We start from the raw sequence: 26334 nt of genomic DNA on the forward strand, positions 1-26334 counted from the left end.
TTTTAAGTGGGCTGGTCACTGGAATTGACCATATGCTACATGCCCCTATTTGCAGAGTTCTCTAAACCTTACAAAGCACCACTGTATCCTTCATCTTAGTTTAGCCACTAGCTGCAGAGCAGCAGTGGCAGGGGACAGGCGCTTTTGTCCCTGTTTGATGGTTAAACATAATGGCTCAGAGAATGGACGTGATGAGCTTGAGGTCACAGAGTTTAAAACAGCAGAGCTGGGGTGTGAGCCCAGGTCTCTGAGCCCACGTCCCACATGTATCTCCACAGCCCTGCTCTGAAGGCAGCCAGATGACCTCAACACGAGCAGGTGCAAGTGGGGTCACGGTGACCTCATGGTACATTTATTTTCTTTTCAACTTGATCTACTAAGTTCCCACCTGCAGCCCACACCTCGTCTTTAGCCTAGGTCTCCCTGGGGAACTGTTCTTGGATTGGAAATGATGCTGCACAGCTTGGTTGGGTTTTGACTTGCTACCACACTAATCTTTCTGCTCTGTGAGGCTCCACGGGGCTCCGGGCAACCACACCCACCTGGTCAGATGCGTAGGCCACCAGCTTCTCCATGATGGTCGCCTGTGTCAGCCCCGGGGAGGCAGCCTGCAGGCATCGTGTCACTTTGGTCCGAGCGGCCAGCAGGGCCACCAGGGTGGCTTCACTGGCACTTCCCTAAATCAAAGAAAAGGTAGAAATGGGCTTCCAAGTACAGCCAGGGAATCATGTCTAAACTTGGGAGATGCAATTTGGGGTCCCCATATTTTCTTAAAAGATGCATCTGAAATTGTCAAGTTCACTCTCCTTTCAACGGGAAAAGGCTGCACACCTGTGACTGCCACTGCAGCTCTTATTATCAATTCAACGTTGCTTTGTCTGTTTTTCATAAGATAACCTCCAGCATGTCTGAGCACTCAGCGCGTACCAGGCATCACCGGGCCCACTTCACAGGCACTTTCCCACGGACGCCTCCTGGTCTACCCAGGAGGTGCTGGTCCATTTCCCCGGGAAGAGGAGGACATGGGGCCCAGGGCACAGCTCTCAGCCCAGCTCTGTGTGCACAGCAACTTGGACAGATAAATCTGTATGTTTCTATAAATGGGATTCCTCTTCTTTGAGACTCAAAAATTGCCTTGCAGGATATTCCTCAGTCACTGATGGTACAGGCTGAAGTGTGTCCCCCCAAATTTCATACGTTGAAGCCCTAACTCCTAGTACCTTGGGGCATGACCATATTTGGAGACAAGACCTGTAAAGGGATCAGTAAGTCAAAATGAGCTCTTTAGAGGGGCCCTGATCCAGCCTGGCTGATGTCCTTGTAAGAAGAGGAGCTGAGGATGCGCGCGCGCGCGCACACACACACACACACACACACACGCATGCACACAGGAGAGGCCGCATGAGGACACAGGGAGGAAACGCCCGCCTGCCAGCCAAGGGCAGAGGCCTCCGGGAAATCAGCTCCTTTGTCACCTCAACCTCGGATGTCCAGCCTCCGGACTGTGAGACAATCAGTGTCTATGGTTGAAGCCGCCCCGTCTGTGGTTGTTTGTTGTGGTAGCCTTAGCAAGCTAACCCAACGAATGTCGGCAACTTATTTTGGCAAAGTCGTCAAGAAGGACGCGAAATTCACTCTTCTGAGGGTGGGAGGAGGTGAGAGAGAATACGGATTCAGCACCCATCGTGTGAGCCCAGCTGATTTGCAAAATAATCCCATTTTTAAATTTTATCATCTTAGGGTGGGAAACTATGCTCAGAGAGGGTAACTTGCCCCAAATCAGCAGCTAGGGGGTGGCATGGTCAGGAGTGAGCCCACATCTGCCCGGCGGGAACCTCCCCACATTTATAATCAAATTTCCTGTTCCCCCTACTCTTGATCACAGAATCTTAGTAAATCCTGGAAGAAACCAGGAGCTGAACAGTATTACCATTAGAAAGAAAAAATTTAAAAGGTAGAGTTTTGTTGACTATGAGAAGATTTATAAGATTTTAGCGGGGGCGGAGACAAGATGGCGGTGTGGGAAGACACAGAGTTCACGTCTCCCCACAACTAGGGTGGCTGCTGGATGCTGGTGGGGGACCCCGATGCCCAAGGAAATGGGCAGAACCCCCAAGGGAACCAGTAGGACGTGGGGGGACTGAGGGGGGAGGAGAAATGGAGGCTGGACAGGACCAGTGCCCCTGAGAGGTGGCTGAGAGGGGGGATGGGTTCCCATGCCTGGAGGGACCCTTAGGGGGGCTCAGATCAGGGGGGAGTGCACCCAACTTTTTCCCTGCCCAATCGGCCAGGGAAGTCTGCCTGGCTCTCGGACCAGGTCCTAAGCCCTCAGAGGTCCCCTCTGGGCTGGGCTGGTCCTGGGGACATAGGAGGGAGGCCAGAGAGAACAGGAGAGGCAGGTGGGAGGGGCCCACCAGGAGGAGCGGGAGAGGAGCGGAGGGCGTTTGCCCCGCCCACTCAGACTCAGGGCGCCCGCTGAGCTCCCAGGCTGGTCCCCCGCCCTCCAAAGCCCCCTCCAGGCCATGTGGGTCCTGGGGGCATAGGAGGGAGGCCAGGAAGATCAGGAGAGGCAGGTGGGAGGGGCCCTCCAGGACCCGAGGAGCAGGAGAGGAGTGGAGGGTGATTGCCATGTCCACTCAAACCCAGGAAGCCTGCTGGGCTCCCAGGTGGGGTCTCCCGCCCTCTGACACCAGAGGCTGGAGGCACGTCTGGGCCCCTTCTGTTCTGTTGAGCCTAAGCCCCCATCCCCCTGGCCTTTTCCAGCCCTGTGGGTCCTAAGCATAGGCCCCACCCACTGCCCAAACCTCGCCCCTGCTTAGGCCCCGCCCTCCACAGCCAAGGCCTTTTCCACCTTTCATTCTCCTCTTTTTTACTATGTGGTTCTGTTTTAGCTTCAGTTGTTGTTTCATCTATATTTTTATTTTATTTTCTAACATACCTGTTAGTTTCTTAGTCTAATTTTATTTTTTACTTTATCATTCTCCTCTCTCTCTCTTTTTTTTTTTTTTTTTGGCCACCCTTGCACAGCTTGTGGGATCTTGGTTCACGAGCCAGGGGTCAGGCTGAAGCTCCTGCGGTGAGAACTCCGAGTCCAAACCACTGGACTAAAAGAGAACCTCAGACCCCAGGGAATATTCATCAGAGTGAGGTCTCCAGGAGGTCCTCATCTCAGCACCAAGACACAGCTCTACCCAACAGCCTACAAAATTCAATGTTGGAAGCCTCAGGCCAAACAACCAGTAAGACAGGAACACAACCCCACTCATAAAAAAAGGAAAAAAAAAAAAAAGAGACAGCAAAAAAATATGTCACAGATGAAGGAGCAAGGTAAAAACCTACAAGACCAAAAAAATGAAGAGGAAATAGGCAATCCACCTGAAAAAGAACTCAGAGTAATGATAGTAAAGATGACCCAGAATCTCTGAAATAGAATGGAGGCACGGATTGAGAAAATACAAGAAATGTTTAACAAAGATCTAGAAGAAATAAAGAACAAACAAACAGAAATGAACGACACAATAACTGAAATGAAAAATACACTAGAAGGAATCAATAACAGAATAACTGAGGCAGAAGAACGGATACGTGAGCTGGAAGATAAGACGGTGGAAATAACTTCCAAGGAGCAGAATAAAGAAAAAAGACTGAAAAGAATTGAAGACAATCTCAGAGACCTCTCGGACAATACTAAATGCACCAACATTCAAATTATAGAGGTCCCAGAAGAAGAAGAGAAAAAAAAAAGGGTCTGAGAAAATACTTGAAGGATTATAGTGGAAAACTTCCCAAACATGGGAAAGGAAATAGTCACCCAAGTCCTGGAAGCACAGAGGGTCCCAAACAGGATAAACCCTAGGAGAAACACACCAAGACACATATTAATCAAACTAACAAAAATTAAATTCAAAGAAAAAATAGTAAAAGCAGGAAGGGAAAAACAAAAAATAACACACAAAAGAATCCCCATAAGGTTAAGAGCTGATCTTTCAGCAGAAACTCTGCAGGCCAGAAGGAAGTGACAGGATATATTTAAAGTGATGAAAGAGAAAAACCTACAACCAAGATTACTCTACCCAGCAAGGATCTCACTCAGATTCGACGGAGAAATCAAAAGCTTTACAGACAAGCAAAAGCTAAGAGAATTCAGCACCGCCAAACCAACTTTACAGCAAATGCTAAAGAAACTTCTCTGGGCAGAAAACACAACAGGAGAAAAAGACCCACAAAAACAAACCCAAAACAATTAAGAAAATCGTAATAGGAACATACATATCAATAGTAACCTTGATGTAAATGGATTAAATGTCCCAACCAAAAGACACAGACTGGCTGAATGGATACAAAAACAAGACCCATATATATGCTGTCTACAAGAGACCCACTTCAGACCTAGCGACACATACAGACTGAAAGTGAGGGGATGGAAAAAGATATTCCATGCAAATGGAAATCAGAAGAAAGCTGGAGTAACAATATTGTTATCAGATAAAATAGACTTTAAAATGAAGACAGTTACAAGAGATAAGGAAGGACACTATATAATGATCAAGGGATCAATCCAAGAAGATGCTATAACAATTATAAATGTTTATGCACCCAACATAGGAGCACCTCAATACATAAGGCAAATGCTAACAACCATGAAAGGGGAAATCAACAGTAACACAGTAGTAGTAGGGGACTTTAAACCCCCACTTACACCAATGGACAGATCATCCAAACAGAAAATAAATAAGGAAACACAAGCTTTAAAAGACACAATAGACGAGATAGATTTAATTGATATTTATAGAACATTGCACCTAAAGTGCACCAAAACTGTCTTCTCAAATGCACAGGGAACATTCTCCAGGATAGATCACATCTTGGGTCACAAATCCAGCCTCGGAAAATTTTAAAAAATTGAAATCATATCAAGCATGTTTTCTGACCACAATGCTATGAGATTGGAAATCGATCACAAGAAAAAAATTGTAAAAACCACAAATACATGGAAGCCAAACAGTGCACTACTAAATAACTGAGAGATCACTGAAGAAATCAAAGAAGAAATAAAAAAATACTTAGAAACAAATGACAATGAAAACACAATGACCCAAAACCTATGGGATGCAGCAAAAGCAGTTCTAAGAGACAAGTTTATATCAATTCAATCTCACCTCTAGAAACAAGAAAACTCACAAATAAACTATCTAACCCTACACCTAAAGCAACTAGAGAAAGAAGCACAAAGAAACCCCAAAGTCAGTAGAAGGAAAGAAATCATAAAGATCAGAGCAGAACTAAATGAAATAGAAATGAAGAAAACAATAGCAAAGATCAATAAAACTAAAAGCTGCTTCTTTGAGAAGATAAACAAAATTGATAAACCCTTAGCCAGACTCATCAAGAAAAAAAGGGAGATGACGCAAATCAATAAAAGTAGAAATGAAAAAGGAGAAATCACAACTGACACTAAAGAAATACAAAGGATTATAAGAGACTATTACAAACCACTATATGTCAATAAAATGGACAACCACAAAGAAATGCACAAATTCTTGGAAAGGTACAATTTTCCAAGACTGAACCAGGAAGAATTAGAAAGTATAAACAGATCTATCACAAGTAATGAAATTAAAACTGTAATTAAAAATCTTCCAACAAACAAATGTCCAGGACCAGATGGCTTCACAGGTGAATTCTATCAAATATTTAGAGAAGAGCTAACACCCAACCTTCTCAAACTCTTCCAAAAAATTGCAGAGGGAGGAACACTCCCAGATTCATTCTATGAAGCCACAATCACCCTGATACCAAAACCAGAAAAAGATATCACAGAAAAAGAAAATTATAGACCAATATCACTGATGAATACAGATGCAAAAACACTGAACAAAATATTAGCAAACAGAATCCAACAACACATTAAAAGGATCACACACCACGATCAAGTGGGATTTATCACAGAGATGCAAGGATTCTTCAGTATATGCAAATCAATCAGTGTGATTCACCATATTAACAAAGTAAGGAATAAAAACCATGTGATCATCTCAATAGATGCAGAAAAAGCTTTCGACAAAATTCAACACCCATTTATGATAAAAACTCTCCAGAAAATGGGCATAGAGGGAACATACCTCAACATAATAAAGGCCATATATGACATACCCACATCAAACATCATACTCATGGTGAAAAGTTGAAAGTATTTCCACTAAGATCAGGAATAAGACAAGGATGTCCACACTAACCACTGTTATTCAACATAGTTTTGGAAGTCCTAGCCACAGCAATCAGAGAAGAGAAAGACATAGAAGGAATACAAATTGGAAAAGAAGAAGTAAAACTCTCACTGTTTGCAGATGACATGATACTATACATAGACAATCCTAAAGATGCCACCAGAAAACACCTAGAACTAACCAATGAATTTGGTAAGGTTGCAGGATACAAAATTAATGCACAGAAATCTCTGGCATTCCTATAACAACTAACAATGATAAATCTGAAAGAGAAATTAAGGAAACAATCCCATTTACCACTGAAAAAAAAAAGAATAAAATACCTAGGAATAAGCCCACCTAAGGAGACAAAAGACCTGTATGCAGAAAACTATAAGACACTGATGAAAGAAATTAAAGATAATACAAACATATGGAGAGATATACCATGTTCTTTGATTGGAAGAATCAACAGTGTGAAAATGACTCTACTACCCAAAGCACTCTACAGATTCAATGCAATCCCTATCAAACTACCACTGGCATTCTTCACAGAATTAGAGCAAAAAAGTTTACAATTTGTATGGAAACACAGTAGACCCCAAATAGCCAAAGCAATATTGAGAAAGAAAAATGGAGCTGGAGGAATCAGGCTCCCTGACTTCAAACTATAATACAAAGGTACAATAATCAAGACAGTATGGTACTGACACAAAAACAGAACTATAGATCAATGGTACAGGATAGAGAGCCCAGAGATAAACCCACACACATATGGTCACCTAATTTATGACAAAGGAGGTAAGAACATACAATGGAGGAAAGACAGCCACTTCAGTAAGTGGTGCTGGGAAAACTGGACAGCTACATGTAAAAAAAATGAAATTAGAACACTCCCTAACACCATACACAAAAATAAACTCAAAATGGATTAAAGACCTAAATGTAAGACCAGACACTATAAAACTCTTAGAGGAAAACAGAGGAAAAACACTCTGACATAAACCAAAGCAAGATCTTTTTTGACCCACCTCCTAGAGTAATTGAAATAAAAACAAAAATAAACAAAGTGACCTAATTAAACTTAAAAGCTTTTGCACAGCAAAGAAAACCATAAACAAGATGAAAAGAGAGCCCTCAGAATGGGAGAGAATATCTTCAAATGAAAAAATGGACAGAGGATTAATCTCCAAAATATACAAACAGCTCATGGAGCTCAATATAAATAAAACAAACAATTCAATTAAAAAGTGGTCAGAAGATCTAAATTTTACCAAAGACATTTTACCAAAGTAGACATACAGATGGCCAAAAGGCACATGAAAAACTGCTCAACATCACTAATTATTAGAGAAATGCAAGTCAAAACTACAATGAGGTATCACCTCACACAGGTCAGAATGGCCATTATCAAAAAATCTACAAACAATAAATGCTGGAGAGGGTGTGGAGAAAAGGGAACCCTCTTGCATTATTGCTGGGAATGTAAATTGATAAAACCATTATGGAGAACGATATGGAGGTTCCTTAAAAAACTAAAAATAGAACTACCATATGACCCAGCAATCCCACTACTGGGCATATACCCTGAGGAAACCATAATTCAAAAAGAGTCATGTACCACAATGTTCATTGCAGCACTATTTACAGTAGCCAGGTCATGGAAGCAACCTAAGTGTCCATCAACAGATGAATGGAAAAAGAAGATGAGGCACATATATACAATGGAATATTACTCAGCCATAAAAAGGAACGAAAGTGAGTTATTTGTAGTGAGGTGGGTGGACCTAGAGTCTGTCATACAGAGTGAAGTAAGTCAGAAAGAGAAAAACAAATACCATATGCTAACACATATATATGGAATCTAAAAAAAAATAGTACTGATGAACCTAGTGGCAGGACAGGAATAAAGATGTAGTCATAGAGAATGGACTTGAGGACATGGATGTGGGGAGAGGTGGAAGCTGAGGTGAAGTGAGAGAGGCGTGGACATATATACACGACCGAATGTAAAATAGCTGGTGGGAAGCAGCCACATAGCACAGAGAGATCAGTTTGGTGCTTTGCGATGACCTAGAGGGGTGGGATAGGGAGGGTGGGAGGGAGGCTCAAGAGGGAGGGGATATGGGGACACGTGTATGCATATGGCTGATTCACTTTGTTGTACAACAGAAACTAACACAGTATTGTGAAGCAATTATACTCCAATGAAGATCTATTTAAAAAAAGATTTTAGAGTTTTACAGAGAAATATACAATAAAGTAAAGAGGTTAACCTCTCGTTAATATTTTCTCCCCCTTTCATTGATCCTGATTTCCTATTATTTATTTATTTATTTATTTATTTTTACTGTTTCGATGATTTTACTTTTTCTTTTAAGCCAACTTATATCCTTCAGGAAGATAAAGACATTCACTCACACTTCTGTATAGCTGTGTAACTCTAATGCATGGACTCCTATATACACATATGTAATCTTCTCAATTCAGCCTCTAAAATGGGTTTTACATTTCCTTCAGGTCGCATTTTCACTGGCAATGATTTTAGATACGGATTTAGACCCTGCGGTTTTAGATCCGGTTAAAGAAACAGCTGGCAAAGCTCCTCGGCAGGAGATCCGAGCTCCCTGAGGGCAGGCACTGGACCTCACACATCCCCCCGCGTGGCTGCTTTCCTCCCGTGTCCCCATCTTGTGTGTCAGGGCCTGTCGACTGTCTCCTTCATTCTCCCTACACGTGGAACATGCAAAGCCCATTGAAAGGCATGGCTCCAGGGAGGGGAATCCCCGACACCCCACCACCCACCCCCGCCCGACTCCTGTGTGAGTGCAGCTCCCCCCCAACGCCATCCTCTGTCTGAAGGCTTGGATCTCTCATCACCCCCCAGTGTCCGCACTCCTTTGAACCACACTCTAAGGAAAGGCTTGGATCACCACGGCAGTTCACTGCGGGTTTTCCTCTGGGCTCGGTCCATGTCTTGAAAGAAAACTCCCCTTCTCCAGGCAACAAAAAGTGCTTTTTCCAAAAAATGCCCAATGATCACTTATATGTGGAATCCAAAAAAAGGAGGGTACAAATGAACTTATTTACAAAACAGAAATAGAGTCACAGAGGTAGAAAACAAACTTATGGTTACCAGGGGGTAAGGGGGGAGGGATAAATTGGGAGATTGGGACTGACACATACACACTATTATATATAAAATAGATAACTAATAAGGACCTGATGTAAATAAAGTCTACTCAGTACTCTGTGATAACCTATATGGGAAAAGAATCTAAAAAAGAGGGGATATAGGTGTATGTATAACCGATTCACTTTGATGTACAGCAGAAACTAACAGAACATGGTAAATCAACTATACTCCAATAAAAATTTAAAAATAAAAAAGGAATAAAGAAAATGTGATATATATATATTCATATATATATATATATATATATATATATATATATATATATTCATATATATTTTTCAGCCTTAACAAAAAAAGAGGAAACCTTGTCATGGATAAACCTGGAACATGGATAAACCTAGAGGGCATTACGCTAAGTGAAATAAGCTAGACAGAGCAAAACAAATACCGCATGGTATCACATATATGCGGAATTTTAAAATATTTTAAAAAATATTAACAGGGATAGTTATAGCTGAAAGGGTCATTACACACTTCTAAAGGAAGTTTCACTAAACATAGTCAGCATTAAGGAGATGTGTTGACAAGAAGAATTTAAAATAAAACTCGAAACAAACAAAAAATTGCCCAGTGAAATAATTGTCAGCCAGGCATCCATAAGTGTCATGGCTCGGGGACCGGGACAGGAGAATGAGCGGGTCTCCAGGCCTCTGCTGGAAGCAGATCTGGGCCGAGGTAGGGGCAGGGGCAGCTGCTCTTGCTCTGAGAACAGTAATGATACCTTTGCTTTCCTGACTCAGACAAAGGTTGCCATGGCAAAGCTGCTAAGAGGCAGAAAGAAATGCAGTGAGCGCGGGCGCTCGGCTGTGAATGCTGGGAGCAGAGATGCCCTTTCATCTTCTGGGTTTTCAAGTGTCACCCCATACACGGCGGGAAATGGGCTTTTCTTCCAAGAGAGCTTTCAAACCCAATTAAGAGACCATTTTCATGGCCCCGTTTGTCCAGATCAAAGGATGATTTGCCATTTAATGCAGACGCCCGTCACGGTGCGGACGCCCAGCAGCTGTGATTAGGCCTCTGAGGGGCTCCCCCCGCATCCGGGCCCCCCCCCCGTCTGTCAGCAGGCTCAGGCGCTCCAGGACCTCGCAAATTACAGACAATCAGCCTTGTCAGTGGGAAGGGCGGGATTCCTGCCTCATACTGGGTGGGTGGGCTCCAAGGGGGACTGAATTGAATCCTGGGCTGAGTGATGTCAGAATTATTCCTATAACCAAATGCCGGGGCTTCTGCTGTTTCTGGAAAATGGGATTGTCTTTCAAAGAAGAGATAATTTAAAGATGGAGCCCATGGCAGCATGCCCACCTCTGAACATTCACCCAAGCAAAGGGTCAGGGACAGGCTGGTGGAACACTCGTGAGTCCAGCTCACACGTACAACAGCCTTGCCTCTAAACAGCTCCTGCCCTTGGGTCCCATGTGTGACGTTCCTGGGCCTCGGTTTCCTCACCTATGAAAAAGGTTGTTGATAATCCAATCAAGCCTGATAAATATTTGGAGGTTGAAAAATGAGCACATTAAACACAAGAAATAAAACTAAAACACAGCCTAGCTCAGAGTGGGTGTGCAACACCAAGTAGCTATTATTATAATACACACACCTTGATTGACAGGGTAGTTGTTAAGACTTTTGAGACGTATCAAACTAGAGGAATCAGCTGGGGCTGCTGAAAAGAACTGAATGTGAAATTATTTTAGTTATAATCTCCAGTGACCCAGAAAAACTTTTTTGTTTGGTTTTGATTTTGGGTGGAGCATGTGTGGTGAATATGGACTCAACCAGGGGAGCCCCAGCAGAAAGCTGAGGATCTTCTCAGGAGATTGTTAACCTTCATCCTAAAGGGTGTCCTTTGAAATACGATTTATAGGAGTGAAAGATGTGACGCCATATATATGCTGTACCTCCTATTTATATAAATTGGGACACATCATAGAAAATCACGCAGTAATAATATTCTCAAAGACTATTTAAACAATGGGAAATGCTCACAATAAAACAGTAAGTAAAACACGACACAGAAAACCTGTATGATGTGTTGCATTATCCCAGTTTTGTTTATATTACGTACGCATATAGGTACACACACACACACACACACACACATAGGTATTAAAATAACACTGGGAGGAAGCTGCCCCTAAATGTTTCTGCATCTCTTCCATTTTTCTAGTTTTCATAGGTAGAAAGGGGATGATACTTTTAAGCGGAACAACAGAACCAAAATTGACGTGGAAGGCAATCAATTGGCAGTGTGGAAAATGGAGACGATGATGTAGGAAAAACCATGGGAAAGTCCCCCAAAAATACATGAGAGACAATGACGAAAAAACAAAAAAAGAAAATGACAAAAGAAAGTTAGAAATTATGGAAGAGGTGCCCAATCGGTGGAAAATGGAAGCTCCTGAAAAACAGAGTGAGGTGGCCCAGAGGCAATGACTAAAATGTCCCCAGGTGAGGGAAGATCTGAGCCTTGGATTAATAGGGCTTCCCAGATGCTGGGGATTGGGGCCAAGATGAACAGCACAAATGGAAAAAGTAGATCTTGGCAAAATGTGTGGACTTACAAAGAGAAAGTAAGTTTACTTCAAGGGTCCAGGTTGTCATGAACTATCAGGGCAGCCCCAGGCCCGGAACCGAGTCGAATAGAATTCAACACCCAGGCCCCCATCGCAGCCCCTCTCTTGCTCTTACTATGGCCACTTTCTGTTCTGCCCACAGCCGGGCTCTGCTGTGCATTGGCAGTGGAGCCCCAGAGCATCAGGACCCATGTGCTGGGGACTGGAAACCCTCCCCACTGCAAGGTGAGATGCAGCTCACTGACGGGGGGCGGGGGCGTGGCAGGGGGCCACGTACAGCAGTCCCCTCCCTAAAGCTGGAAGCAGCTGAGAACTCATATCTTTGTGTGTGGTTTTTCCAAGGTTGCCCAGGCTGCTTCACCTCTGACCAGCAGAAAACTGTCCAGGGTGGCTGAAATGTTTGCAGTTGTGAGAAAAATCATTGTTGCCGCTACGTCTAAGTCCCCTTCAGAGCATCGTATGGAAACTTGGCTCACCCGTGGCTAATGCTTCATTTTCACCAGCCCCACTCAGAATCGCTGATGGAGGAGGGAAAGTGCTGTAACCAAAGAGGTGAGGTAGGAGGGGACAGAGAGGTGGGGCTGATTCATATGAGGTGACACAGCAGTTATCCTCCCATCAGTCCTACTGACAGACGGATCGGTGACACACTGAAGCATAATCATTAAGAGCATCTGTGAGTGAGCTTCCCAGCCCGACCTGGAGCCACGATGTGATTTATGTCCACGATGGCAGAAACCACCGGGCCCCAGTCAATCTGACAGAGGGAGAATTCTTCTCCGGCTTCAGCGGGGACCAGGCAGCACGCCCATTTGCCCTGTTTTTCCTAGAGAATCTGCCAATATCATCATCATAAACATCTTCACAACCATCCTAATCCTGGCAGCATTCCATAATCCCTACATGCCCGAATTACACAGCCAACTTCATTATCAAAACCCTCCTCCTGACCGTTGCTTTTATGAATCCGAGCATGCCAGCCAGGACTCCAACTGAACCAACCTATATCATATCCCTTATGAAAAACCTGCCTACCACTAACACCTGCCCTGTGCTGACGTGTCTCACTACCCATCATCACCTCAGGCATCCCACCATAAACAGAAGAAATCTGACAAAAGATTTACTTTGAGAGAGTAGATAGGCCGTGGGTCACAGAGAACTCAGCCATGGGTCACAGCACAAAGCTCATTTATCAAAGTGCATGTCAGCATCTCTGCATCAGAATCACCTGACATGCAGGTTAGAATGCTAATTCCCGGGCCCACCTAAGACTTGTTGAATCTGAATCTGTGAGGGTAGAGGAAGACTCCCTCCCTGACCCTGAGCCATACTGTCTGTGTTTGGGAGAATAAGGCCTCCCAAAGATGTCATGCTTTCATCCTGGAAGCTGTGACCCTCTACCTGACAAGGAAGAGGGACCTTGCCAACGTGATTAATTTAAGAACCTTGACAGGAGGGGAGGGGGGGTTATCTTGGATTACCTGCATGGACCTGATCTAATCTCATGCATCCTGAAACATGAAGAGCCTGTCTCATGTGTGGTCAGAGGGAGAGGTGGCCACAAAAGAAGGGTCAGAGAGATGCAACACAGCCACCTTGAAGACGGAGGAGGTGCCATCGCCCAGGAATGCGGGAAACTTCTAGAAACTAGAAAAGGCCTCCAAGCTGTCAACCCTGATTGTAGCCCAGTAAGATCCACCTCAGACTCCCGACCTACAGAACTGTAAGATAACAGGTTTGTCAGAAAATAAACACATGGGAGTTTAAAAACCCCGGTCGGTTGAGCAGCCTCGGGCCTGGAGCCTGGGGCTCGCATCCTGTCACAGTTGGCCACTCCAGCAGGTGACCTCACACTGAGGCAAACACGCCTCAGTTCTCGTCGTTGAGTGGAGAGAATCACAACTGCCGTGACAGACTCTTAGAGAGAAGACGGTGTCTGAAAAATGAAATTCCTTTTCCTCCAAAGTAAAGGTTGTTTCCCCTAGGAGGGCAGTGGGTTTGGGAACATCCCTCTTCCCTGCAAGCAAAGAAGAAAGCTAAGAACTCCAAGTTTTCTTAGTGGCATTTGTGCCGCAGATGTTCCCGTGACTGTCATTGTGTGTGTCCTGTCCCCTGATGGGCCCTCTGGCACGTAGTCGCGCTCAAAGGTACATGTCAGGTGAAGAATGAATTAAATCAACGCACAGAAAAGGCAGCATCTTTAGGTGAACGGTGGGTTCCCATAGGTGCAGCTGTTTCTAGTAGCCTCTGCGGCAGGTGGCCACAGCTGCCACTGAGGATGGCCCTGAGTGATGGTCACATGGGTGTAGGCTCAGACCCTGGCTCTAGAACTTACCAGCTGGGAACCAAGGGCTAAGTTCCCTGAGTGCTCTGAGCCTTAGTTTCCTCACCTGTAAAATGGGAATCTTAAAATGGCCCCTAATCATAGCGTTGTGAGAATTAAGTGAGTCCAGGCCTGGGAAGTGCCCCAGCACATTGGCGGGCAATGGGGAACCACGCAAAGCTCCACTGTTGTTTTTATTGCTGTGCACCAGCCAAGCGATGGCCACTATTCTGCCCACCCTAGAGAGGGGCCTGGCTCGGGGATCCGAATCCAGATCCAGAGCTTTCCTAAGGCTCAGCTCTGCTTATTCTCCAGAAGAAACATGAGCACGCAGGAAGCTCCAGGGTCTCTTGCCCACCGGCTGCTGTCTGCCTTCTGGGAGCCCGCGCACCCCAGAGGTGGGACCCCCGCCCTCTGTGCCTTACCTGGATCACCCCGCCCCCTTCTCCAGCTTCTCCAGCCAAGAACACCCCAGGCAGCTGCAGCATCTTCCCCAGCCAGTCCATCATCACTGTTTCCAGCTCTGTGCACGCCGGGCTGGCGGCCTGCGGGCGGGAGGTGAGGGTGAGCCGTAGGCTGGCCGCCCGCAGCTTCCCGCCAGCTTGGGGTCCAGCGGAGGGGCAAACAGGGAGGCTTCCTTACTCCCCTCCCTTTGATGGAGCGACTTAGCAAAAAGCTCTCAACATTTTCAAAAGGCCTCTCCCTGGGTGGGAACCCCTTTGGAGGTGGGCTCTCCCGTCACAGATTTCCCAGAGAAGCAGGGGCAGAGGCTGGACCCGTCCTCCCCGCCCAGCAAGCCCCAGGCATCACCGAGGACCACTGAGGGGGAGCTTGGTGCCGAGAGCGGCACACGTGACCTTCGGCTCCGCCCCCCGACCCCGGCACCTGGAGAAGCATGGAAGAAGGAGCCACCATCCCCGGGGCCCAGGTCGGCCGCTGGAAGTCCGAGGTCACTGCCTGCAGGGGTTTGCAGGTCTCTACATGCCTCACCCGTAGGCACGGGCCCCTGGTGACGTCACCTCTGACTCTGACGTCACCCCACGCTTCTCCAGCAGGAAGCTCTCAGGGCTGGGGCCATAGCAAGGGCCCAGGTCTTGCTGAAAACCTTCCACTGAATCCCACCCAGACTAAACTCTCCCAATCCAAGATGCTGTTCAAATGCCCCCAGAAGGTGTCAGACAGGCTCTCTGACGGTGCCTCGAGGAGGATGGCTGGGCAGGAAGGCAGTGACCGTCGCGATGACCTGCTCCCCAGCCGCACTGGGCCCGCGCAGGGAGCTCATTCAGCCACCCGTTTACAGAAGGAGCCAGAAAGGCTCCCTGGTGGACCCTGCTCTGCAGTCACAGTGGGAGGAGCGAAGATGGGCTGAGCAGAGGAGGTGCAGCCCCGGGAGCCCCCGCCGGCCTCTGATCCTGCCTTCCACGCTCGCAGGGGGGAGGGGCGGCTTGGCCCCAGACTCCGCCTGAGGGTGGACGGACCTCCCCGTCCATGTGGGTCTCACTGTGGTGGTCCGAGTGCTTTCCAGCTCCCCGGGCACTGCTGGCCAGCCCCACGCGGAGGGTCCCACTCCATCCTGGCCGAGCCCGGCTCCAGGCACGGGGACCTTTCTCACTGCCCAGAACCCGGGGCTCGGCCAGCACACCTTAGAGACAGCAAGGAAGCCCTCCAAGGCTCCAGACCATCAGACTGTCCTCGGGAAGGACAGACAACGTTGGAAAGACGCTATCACCACCCTGGATGGCTCTTCTGCCGTGGTGTCTGATGTAAGGCATGTCCTTTAGGGGAGGGTGTGCTCAGCCCAGACGAAGGAAGGTCCCCGAAGCCACACAGGGGGCCCCAGGCCGCTGTCTGCCGAGAACTGCAGCAGGACCTGGGGGTGACCCTCCAACCCTGCTCCTTGGGGCGCCGAGGCCCACTCCCCCAGCAACGGCGGACCCCAGGCTAAAGAGGAGCAGTGGCGGGTGGAAGTGGGGAGCTGGGGGCAAGGGGAAGGTGGCAGGGGCAGCGGGCAGCTCTGCTCGTGCGTTCAGGGACCCACATCTCCTGCAGGCCTCACGCAGGAGTCATGAGTCCGCTCGGCTCCAAGGCACAAGCAAGTAGGCAGGCACTCTGGACCCCGAAGGCCAAGAGCAGAGCCTGGCCTGGGGAGGAGTCCCGGCGCGTGGGCAGCCCTGGGGCCCCGGGCGCAGTCAGCAGGCAGCCCTCCTTCCAAGCGCTCTGCATTTGGGAAGGCAGGACTCCTTCCCGCTATGCCGGGCTGGGGTCTCTCTCGGGACGGCAGGCGTGGGCGAGAACAGAGGGGATGGGATGAAGGCAGAAGTGTTTCTCACACTGCAGATTGTACAGAGGTCCCTGTTCCACTTGGGAGACGTGCTGGGGCTGCAGAAGCTCCAGGGCCGTTGGCTGCGGTTGGAATGCAAGCCACGTACCTCTAAGCACACTGCTGTGCAGAACCGGCTTTTGCATGTGGACATCACTCCCCCTCTGTTTCCCCAAATGCCCTCATGAGCCCCCCCACCCCCACTCCAGGGCTGAGTCCACCTCCCTCCTGCGGGGGCACCGCCACCTGCTCGCTGGCTGAGTCCTGGGTGCACGTCCCCGTGCAGGACCCCCAGGGCGCCCCTGCCGACACTCACCCAGGAGAAGCCGATGCAGCCGATAGCCCCACACAGCATGTCCGCGAGCATGGCCGGGTACGAGCTGGCCGTGGGGAAGTAGGCGAAGAAGTATGGGCTGTGCCAGTGGGTCACCTGTGCAGGACATGGCGGTCACTCGGGGCCGGGGAGGCCGGCCCCGGGCCAGGGGACCCAGGGCACTGGGTTGGCCGTGGCCAACCAATTCTCTCAGAACAGCCCTGCTTTAAATCCTGGCCAGGAGCACGTGCTAGTGAGGGGGCCGCCCCTGAGGCCCAATCTCTTCCTGTTACGAGATCGTTTTTCCTGAAAGTACTCCAAAAACTAGTCTATATCCAAAACAAAGAGGTCTGACTTTTGGGGTTTCTCTAGCCGCCTCACTGCTCCCCCTCACTCTCCCGTACAATCCCTTCCTTGCTAATGGAGCAAAGCCTCTGGGTTCCACAGTCTCCCTGCGCCCCCCCATCACGGTCTGTAGTGTGTGTCCCCAGATTCCTGTGTTGAAGCCCTAACCCTGTGCGATGTGCCCGGCACTGGGGCCTTTGGGAGGTGATGGGTAGGATGAGATGGTGAGGGTGGGCCCCCCCCACCTCACCCCCGCAGGGAGGAGAGGCCAGGATGAGAACCTCCCAGCAGGGGAATCTGCAGGAACCCTGACCTCGGACGCCCAGCCTCAGCCCCGTGAGAAGTGGATGCGCTGTCCAAGACGCTAGCGGTGGGGTTTGCAGCTGCAGAACAGCCAGGACAGCCCGGGGCCTGACATTTAACCGAACTCCTGGGAGGCATTGGATGCTGCGCAGCTTCTCGTGTTTGCACAGACAACCTCCCGGCAGGTGAGAACCGGAATCCTGTGCTCCGCTCAAAGCACAAATGTCACGGGAACTCCAGGGAGGACGAGAGAGGGGAGGCGCCCTGGGCTTGAGGGACCTATCAGGGAGCTGAGGCCGGAGGCCCAGTACCCCGCGGGCAGGGGCTGAGCCCCGGGTCCTGAGATCCCAGGCCCCGGGGTCCTGACTGCAGATGAGAGGGTAAGGCTGAGGGTCTCGGGCCCCTCCTGCCACAGCAGTGAACGTGCTTTTAGGCGAGTCCTGGGCAGGCAACATTGCACCCCGCAAGCATGAAGCCGCAGTGGAGTTTCCCTTGCTGTCTGCTCCCCGCCGAGTGACTCTTGGGGGGACGACTGTCCTGGGTCCTCCCCACTCCCGTCTGCGGCCCCTGGCGCACCCCACACTGAGGCACACTGGCCTCAGAGAGGACGCAGCACCACGCAGCCCCTCTTCTCAAATAAAATAAAGGAAACGTTTCTCCCACACGTGTGATCTCCCCTCTGCTGGACACGAAATAGTAAGAGTGTGCTTTATTTGGAGCAATTAACTTACTTGAAACCAGCCTCCAGGGGTTCATTTCCTCAACAGTCACGTGACGACTCTCTCACCTACCAGGGTCTCAGGGTAGGGGTCTAACCTTGTAAGAGAGCAGGACCCCCTGGGGCCTTCCCGGGACACACCCGTCCCCCATGTCCTCTGCTGTGTCTCCTCTCTGACGTATCCAGATAACAGTATCTGATGCACATATTTCCTGAGTTGTCTTACCAGTGCTAAAACCCTCACCAAACGGAAAAAATTAACTACCTGGTGACCATGAGCATGTAGCCCCCAGACCTACTGGTGCCTGAGGATTGCTACCGTTAACCCCTGGAACCCTGCCCCATTACCTCACCATCAACCAATCAGATAACTGTGCACTAGCTGATGACTTAACCCGGGACTCCCCTCCCTCACCTGGCCTTAAAAATGCTCTGCTGAGGGCTTCCCTGGTGGCGCAGTGGTTGAGAGTCCGCCTGCCGATGCAGGGGACACGGGTTCGTGCCCCTATCCCGGAAGATCCCACATGCCGCGCAGCGGCTGGGCCCGCGAGCCATGGCCGCGGAGCCTGTGTATCCGGAGCCTGTGCTCCGCCACGGGAGAGGCCACAGCAGTGAGAGGCCCGCGTACAGCAAAAAAAAAAAAAAAAAAAAAAAAAAAAAAATGCTCTGCTGAAACCCATCGGGGAGCTCGGGGTTTTTCGAGCACTAGCTGTCCAGGACTCCTTGCTTGGCATCTGCAATAAACGCTGCACTTTCCTTCACCACAACCTGGTGTCAGTAGATCGGCTTTACTGCATATGGGTGAGCGGACCCAAGTCGGTTCGGTGACAAACTGTGGGGCTGGGGGGAAAGCACAGTCACTGCCTTTGGAGCCCACACGATCTGGGTTGTAATCCTGGCTCCATCACTTACTAGCTGTGTGACCTTAGGCTGATCACCCAACCTCTCTGGGCTTCAGTTGCCTCAGTTATAAAATAGAAATAAAAAAGTTTCTATCCAAGGAAATGGTTGTGAGGATTAGGTGAAATAATTCATATGAATTGCCTGACGCCCAGTAAGTATCAATATTAAATTAGCACTAGCCCTCCTGTTTTCCGATCTTGGACACAGGCTTACCCCTGGCATGATGATCTTCTCGACGTCCTTAATGATGTCCTCAAATGTTTCTGGCTCCTGGGGGGCAGCGGTGGGGAGCAGGGGGCGCAGGTAGCCAGGCTCCACGTCAGGGTACACCTGGCGCCCCTCGATGCCCTCCAAGTAGTCGGCCACGTAATCCACCATCTCCTTCCCTCTCCTGCGGAATTCATGTGCATTCATGGTGACCGGGCTTCCTCAGAGGCAAAACCTGCACAAAGAGAAAAGAAACCAGTCTGAAAACATGATGAGGTCTCACTTGGAGCAGGGCAGTTCCAAGCAAGCTGACAGCTGGGGCTGCCTGGGTGGAGACCCAAACACCCTGGAGTCCACCAGACCCCAAGTCAGCAGCACTTTCCTTCCTTGTCTGGATGGGGTAGAAGTGACCCTGGATTTGGAGACCGCAGCAAAGAGCTTACTGTGCTATTCACCAGCTACTCAGCTGAAGACAATGCCATGTCTCGTTTTTTTCTACCTGCATCCGTGAAATGGACCAGGGCACACATTAAGTTCTATGGTCCATCCCAACTTTAATAACAAGCCTTGGTCCAAGTCCTGCCTTGCTCTTTACTAGCTGTGGGACAGAGACTCTCTGAGCCTCTCTCTCTTTATCTGAGAAAAGCATATGACAGTGCTGATCTCTCCAGAAGATATGGAGGCAGTCGCGTGGCTTGAGTACAGCACTCAGACCAGAGCCTGGGCAGCATAACCCCCATCAGTGAGTCTTCTTCTGTTATCTTGACTCCATCACCAGATGGAACTGCACCCCTGCATACAGCCTGCTTTTCAAAAATCATGCTTTCTTTCCTCATCACATAACAATGTACAGGTGATCCTGTTCCTCTGTGGTAGTAACATTCCATAAAGCCTCCATGGATTAGCAAACACTGGACCTTTACTGGGGAAATGCAAGGTTACATTCCTGTGCGTTTCTGGTCACATTTTTGTCAATCAATCAATACATAATCTTTTTTTATGTGTTTCTTGTTAAAGACACTTATTTTAATATGCACTGACTCATGAACTTCGGACTCCTGGCCAACAGCTCTCTGACTCATGAATGAAGCTTATCAGACACACGTGATTTCTCCCTAAGGCACAGCGCAACCTTCTTGCATGGAGGACCCCTAGAAGGCACTTCAGCACTATATTAGCACTATATTTGGGGGTCATTTTAAATAGTCAAATAACCACGAATAACACAAAAATGTGGCACTAAATAGACCCGCTTGTTGAAACAACTAGGCAGAGCATTGCCTGGTTAGATTCTGTTAGGCACAAGTGCATTTGGGCAACTCAAATGTTTCATCCTTGAGTGATCATGAAAGCACCACGACTACTGATGTGGGGATTACGAATGAATTGTGGCAAAGAGTGACACTTGCATACAGAAAATCCGCGAATAATAAGCATAGACTGTATTTTCAAAACAGAAAACTTGGACAACACACAGAAAAATATTCATCAAGAATGCCACCTCTCAAAATTGTGGCACACGCCCTTCCAGATCATTTCTTATATTTATGAGACAATTGTGTGCTAAGCCAGGAATGCATTTCTGAATTCCTCCCATAGTTCAAAACTTCATAAATCAAGAGTAATTTTCCTATGGGAGTAAGTGCTGGGGGGTGATTCTACCTCCACTGTAATTAGCATAAACCTCGATCTTGATATCATGTTCCCAATACTTCTTCCATTGCTTCCCACTGTCTGTACTACTTTGCTTTGCTTCGCTTTGCTTTGCTTTTTGACAATTTTAATGTTAAACACACCAAGACAGGTTTTATTCAAGACTATTGCAATAGGGGAGTGAGACTGTCTCCCAGTATCACAAGGGCCAGTGGGGATGTATAGCCGACAGGTAGGGTTAGGGAACAGATGGGACATTACTAAGAGCAGCTGGGCTGGGTGTCCAGGTGGAGGAAGGTGATCTGGACTGTACCCCAAGGGTAGAGGCTTCCTCGAGAAACCGACTTCACATGATTCTCTGTTACAGCTGGGCTCAACTCACTGAAGTGCAGACCTACTCAGGAAGATGGTTCATTGGAGCCTGACTGGGTTTGACCAAGGAGGGAGTCTTCATCAAAGGGAATCAGCTTGACAGTATGTTTCCTCTCTCAGAACTCTCTCCGATGTTCTTTGTTCAGATGTTCTCCATGAAAGCCATCCCATGGAAGGTTCCAGGTTTCTTCAAGGTCAGTGACTGGATCAAACCCCCATTTCCATATTATTGTTAGGGGGTAGTGAATGCCCCAGTGACAGGGACTGGATACAATATAGGATACAATTCTAAATCATAGCAACAGCGAATGCTAAAATAACAGCATGAGAAAAACCAAAGTGAGTCTTTGAGTTTCCATTGCACCTTTGTGTTTCATAGGCTGCAGGCCAAGGAAGCTTATCATTCAAAATATCATGCCCAGATTTTCCAAAGGCTCTTAGTGCAAAGCGATGAAGCTTTATACATATAGCTTCAGGTTTATAATTCCCTGGGTCTGCAGGCTTTGAAATTAATTTTTCATTTGGAATGACTCTGATTATGTCAAATGTCTCACATAGAGTGAAACTGGGTCTTACCTCAAATTGAAGTATTTTTAGGTGACTTGATTCAAATTCAACCAAAACTGCATCAAATGGCAGATCTTTTTGCTAGCTTGTTTTTTTCACAAAGCAATTACGAGTACATTTCCCACGTTGATAAATACTTTTCTATTGCATGACTTTTCCTGATTGCGTGGTGTTTCACAGTGCGAATGTGCTATATTCAGGATGTGCATCACTATTGTTGAACATTTACATCATTTCCGGTTCTCACTTACGTTAGTGGGAAGAGTTGGTGTAGCCCAGTGGCCAACGCTTCATGATCAAGAACTGAAAGACTCTGCACAGCCTGACATGGATGCCACTGCAGTAAAAACCTCATTTTCCTCAACTGAAAACAAACACCGTAATAAAGTTCTACCTCAAATAATTTTTTGTGTGATAATTAGGTAAGTACGTGGGAACAGCTAAGGACTAGAGGCACAAAACAAGCGTTCAACACATGTTAGTTGTTAGATTTTCTATAAAGCACTGAAATATACAACCTCCTACTTTTATTTTTGCACACTTTATTTTGTGTTAAAATTTTCTTTAAAAAGCATTTATCTTATCATTTGTTTAGAACAAATTATTATAGAGATATGTATTTTAGCGTGTTAAGATTTTATGGCCAAACTTGTCCCCAGAACATATTTTTACCAAATTACTCTTCCACAGGGAGTGTGAGAGAACCCTAGTTTTATACTAGGGTTTGAGATACATTTTAAGATTTGCCAGTCTGGCAGGCATTCATGATTTCATTTTACTTTGATTAATGAAGTCAAATAGTTTTCTCACACTTCTTTGCATTTCTTTTTTTATGAATTGCTTGTTAATTGCCTTCTTTTCTGCTAGGGTGTTAGATGTTCTCCTATTTAACTGCAAGAGCTCTAATATAATAAATACTTGCACCCTAAGTGTGTGATATATTTTGCAGACATTTTCCTCATTTTTATTTGACCTAGTTTTGCTTTTAATTTTATTCTGACCTATAAGAATTTTAATGTTTATGCAGTCATATCTCAGGATCTGTTTCTTTGTGATTTGTTCCTTGTGTATGACTATTTAAAATGCCTTTTAGAGTAAATACTCGCGCGACCTCTGTTTGCCCTATTAAAGGGTAGCACCTGCACTGCACAAGCTGAAGCCTCAGGGGAGGAGCTGTGCAAAAATTAAGAAAGTTGCTTGGGTTCCCGGAGTATCAGCTGCTTCCTTCTAATAGGAATGCAAGAGTACGACAGCCAAAACGGGATGCCTCGTGAAAAAAATAAACTGACAGACACGCCTACTTGCCCCCCCAAAGAAATACTACCAAATTGCAAGACCTAATTATTATTTTCGAATCATTCTGTCATTTATTTGTCAATTCTTTCCCACAAAGACCTTCCCAGAAGGCTTTTGGTGCAAAGCCACAGAGAATCTTGTGTTCATTTTGGAGCTGTTTGATATTTCATGCCTCCAAGCTGGGCAAATATTGGCTGAAAGATGTAGATGATGATAAAGGTTATGACTGATGTCTTTCCAGGCCTTGAAACGGCGCCTGTTGACATAATCTGATCGTAGCCCCCGCCAGCAGCTACAGCCACGGTACTTCACGTGCAGCCCCTGTGGGACACGCAAGTGCCTGGTGAACCCCACCTGCTCGGGGAGGTATGAACCCCACTGCAGGCCCTTGGACCTCCTGGCTGACCTGCGGGGTCATTCGTTTTTGTACTTTATCATTCCACTGACATCCTTTGCTAACTGTTGGCTTCTCCAAGCAGAGTCCTGAACTCTTTATTTTGCTTTCTCAGGACCAATCAGACCCTGGGCCACTGTTAGCACTATGAATGTTTGCTGAATAAGGAATGAATAAATGAATGAGTGCATGAACCAGCGAATCAACGGAAAATCTTTTTGTCCTCGGAACATTTTGTTTCTGACATATGGTATATTAGCTCCTACTCTCTACCTTTAAGCCAACAGCCCATCACATACCTGCCACAAAAAGGCCACAGGGGACAATCACGGCTCAAGAACAATGGGTCCCTTCCCCAGGGAATCCTGACCTGCTCCACCCCAACCCCAGACTTCTGGTGTTCGGTTCATGCAGAGCCTCTAACCCTGCAGGCTCAGAACTGACTCGGTTTCCCCAGTCTTGGCCCCGGAAGTTCATCTTGGATTTGGGCTTCCCTCTGCTCTGGCCCCAGCAGTCCCTGTGGTCCTGGCTGGAAATATCTCCCTCTCTGGACCCCTGGAACCCAGGCTCTAGCTGATGCTTCCCTGGCAGTGGAGGTGGGTGGGACTGGTGCCCGTGGCCTCAGTGCAGAGCTTGTGTGGTGACTGCACACCAGCAGTGTCAGCGCAGGGCCAGCCATGCCCACTGTATGAGGGTCTGAGTGAGGCCACCCCTCTGGGGGCCAGTGGACCGGGATCAAGATGCTTTGTGTCTGTCCGTGGTTCTGCCTATCGGTACAGACAAGCGCTGGTCTTGTTTCAAACCCTGGGACGTTGGGCCCTTCACTCAACATTTCCTGGTTTTCCTTCTCTATCTGGATAAAAAGGAAAGTGTTTACATTTTCTTTTTACACTATTCCAGGAAAAATAAACTGTAATTTATGTTTCAAAAATCACTTCTCCCTCTGGGACTGTGAGGCCTTGTCTCTATTTTTCAACCTCAAGCACATAAGTATCAATCTAGGCACAAAGCTAAATTGGCTGATTTTCCCCTGAATCAACTGGTTTCTTGATGGCCATCTTCTCTGTGGGCACAAAGAACATAAATAAACCCAACAGGAGAAATGTTTCTAACCGGGAAGGTCAGGAAGTTTCTAACAATGAGAGCTTTCTAACAATAAGGATGGCAGTCTGGGGCTTCCCTGGTGGCACAGTGGTTGAGAGTCCGCCTGCCGATGCAGGGGACATGGGTTCATGCCCCGGTCCGGGAGGATCCCACGTGCCGTGGAGCGGCTGGGCCCGTGAGCCATGGCCGCCGAGCCTGCGCGTCCAGAGCTTGGGCTCCGCAACAGGAGGGGCCACAGCGGGGAGTGGCCCGTGTACCGAAAAAAAAAAAAAAAGAAAAGGATGGCAGTCTGTTAACATGCCTCAAAACAAAACAGAACAAAAAACCCCACCCCCCTAAGATCTTTTGTCTATCTTAAGACTCTAGTTAACAGCGTGGTATTTAGGAGCCTTAGAGACAGGGGTACCCAGGTCATTTGTGCAAAGCGGCAACTTGGTCAGCCTTGCCCAGAAGGAGCTGGCACCGCAGAGGAGACAGCCAGCGTCACCAAGGAGGAGGATACCTCTGCCCTGAAGCCGCCCACCAGAGCCTCCCATTGGCAAAAGGCTACCAGGAGCCAGGTGTCCTGGGAGCCGGGGAAACACAGCCTGTGGGGGTCTGAGGGTGGGGCAGGGAGAGATAGGAATAGAGACCCAAACGGGCTACCCTAACTCACTGCACGCGTTACTACGTCTGCGCTATTTCTACCCTCAGTTTACAGGAGGAAGAGACGCTTAGGTTCTTCCCAGGTGTGAAGTCAGTGGTGGCAAAGCTGAGGCACAGCCCACGTGTCCTGCCAAGCCGTCTACGAATAAGAAGTGCCGGAGAGGGTGTGGAGAAAAGGGAGCCCTCCTCTACTGTTGGTGCGAGTGTAAGTTGCTGCAGCCACTATGGAGAACAATACGGAGGTTCCTCAGAAAACTAAAAATAAAACTTCCATATGATCCAGCAATTCCGCTCCTGGACATATATCCAGACAAATCTCTAATTCAAAAAGATACATGCACCCCTAGGTTCATAGCAGCACTATTTACAATAGCCAAGACATGGAAATAACCTAAGTGTCCGTCGACAGATGAATGGATAAAGAAGATGTGGTACATAGATACAATGGAATACTACTCGGCCACGAAAAAGAATGAAATTCTGTCATTTGCAGCATCATGGATGGACCTAGATATTATCATACTAAGTGAAGTAAGTCACACGGAGAGAGACAAATATCATATGATATTGTAACTGAAAGTGGGGTCCAGCTGCTCACCACCCAAAAGCCAATAAAGAGGCCAGGTTGGTGGAAAGCAAAGTTTGCTTTATTTTGCATGCCAGCAACAGGGGAGCTGGGGTGGGGGGAAAGTCACCTGTCCAAAGGCTGACTCCCTCCCTCCTACAACCAGTGGGCAAGAGCTTTTATAGGTTGAGGGAGGGGCTACATGCAGAAACAGCACCGTCACCTCTGACAGTCATCTTGAAATTGGTCATCAGTGGTCTGATCAGCAACATCTTGACTGTTTTAGGTACAATTAATCTTCAGTTCCAGGGTCGGTTTATTTTCATTT

General features: G+C 47.7%; 1 protein-coding gene across 2 annotated transcripts in view; it reads right to left on the reverse strand.

Annotated features, from left to right (window-relative positions):
- The window catches only part of DDC (dopa decarboxylase), an 83351-nt gene that overhangs the window by 44971 nt on the left and 12046 nt on the right, over window positions 1–26334 (reverse strand). The window contains exons 2-5 of one of the 2 annotated variants that reach the window (XM_081244598.1): window positions 19417–19645; window positions 16938–17051; window positions 14727–14846; window positions 543–677 (exon numbers count right to left, since the gene is read on the reverse strand). In XM_081244598.1, the coding sequence (XP_081100724.1) occupies window positions 543–677; window positions 14727–14846; window positions 16938–17051; window positions 19417–19617 (570 nt within the window). In that variant the 5' untranslated portion in view covers window positions 19618–19645. Of the gene's footprint in view, window positions 1–542; window positions 678–14726; window positions 14847–16937; window positions 17052–19416; window positions 19758–26334 lie in introns of those variants that run through there. The other variant, XM_081244599.1, reaches the window with a different exon arrangement.

The sequence above is a fragment of the Mesoplodon bidens genome (assembly GCF_964165515.1).
Source record: "Mesoplodon bidens genome assembly, chromosome: 9".
In the NCBI taxonomy this organism is placed as follows: domain Eukaryota; kingdom Metazoa; phylum Chordata; class Mammalia; order Artiodactyla; family Ziphiidae; genus Mesoplodon; species Mesoplodon bidens.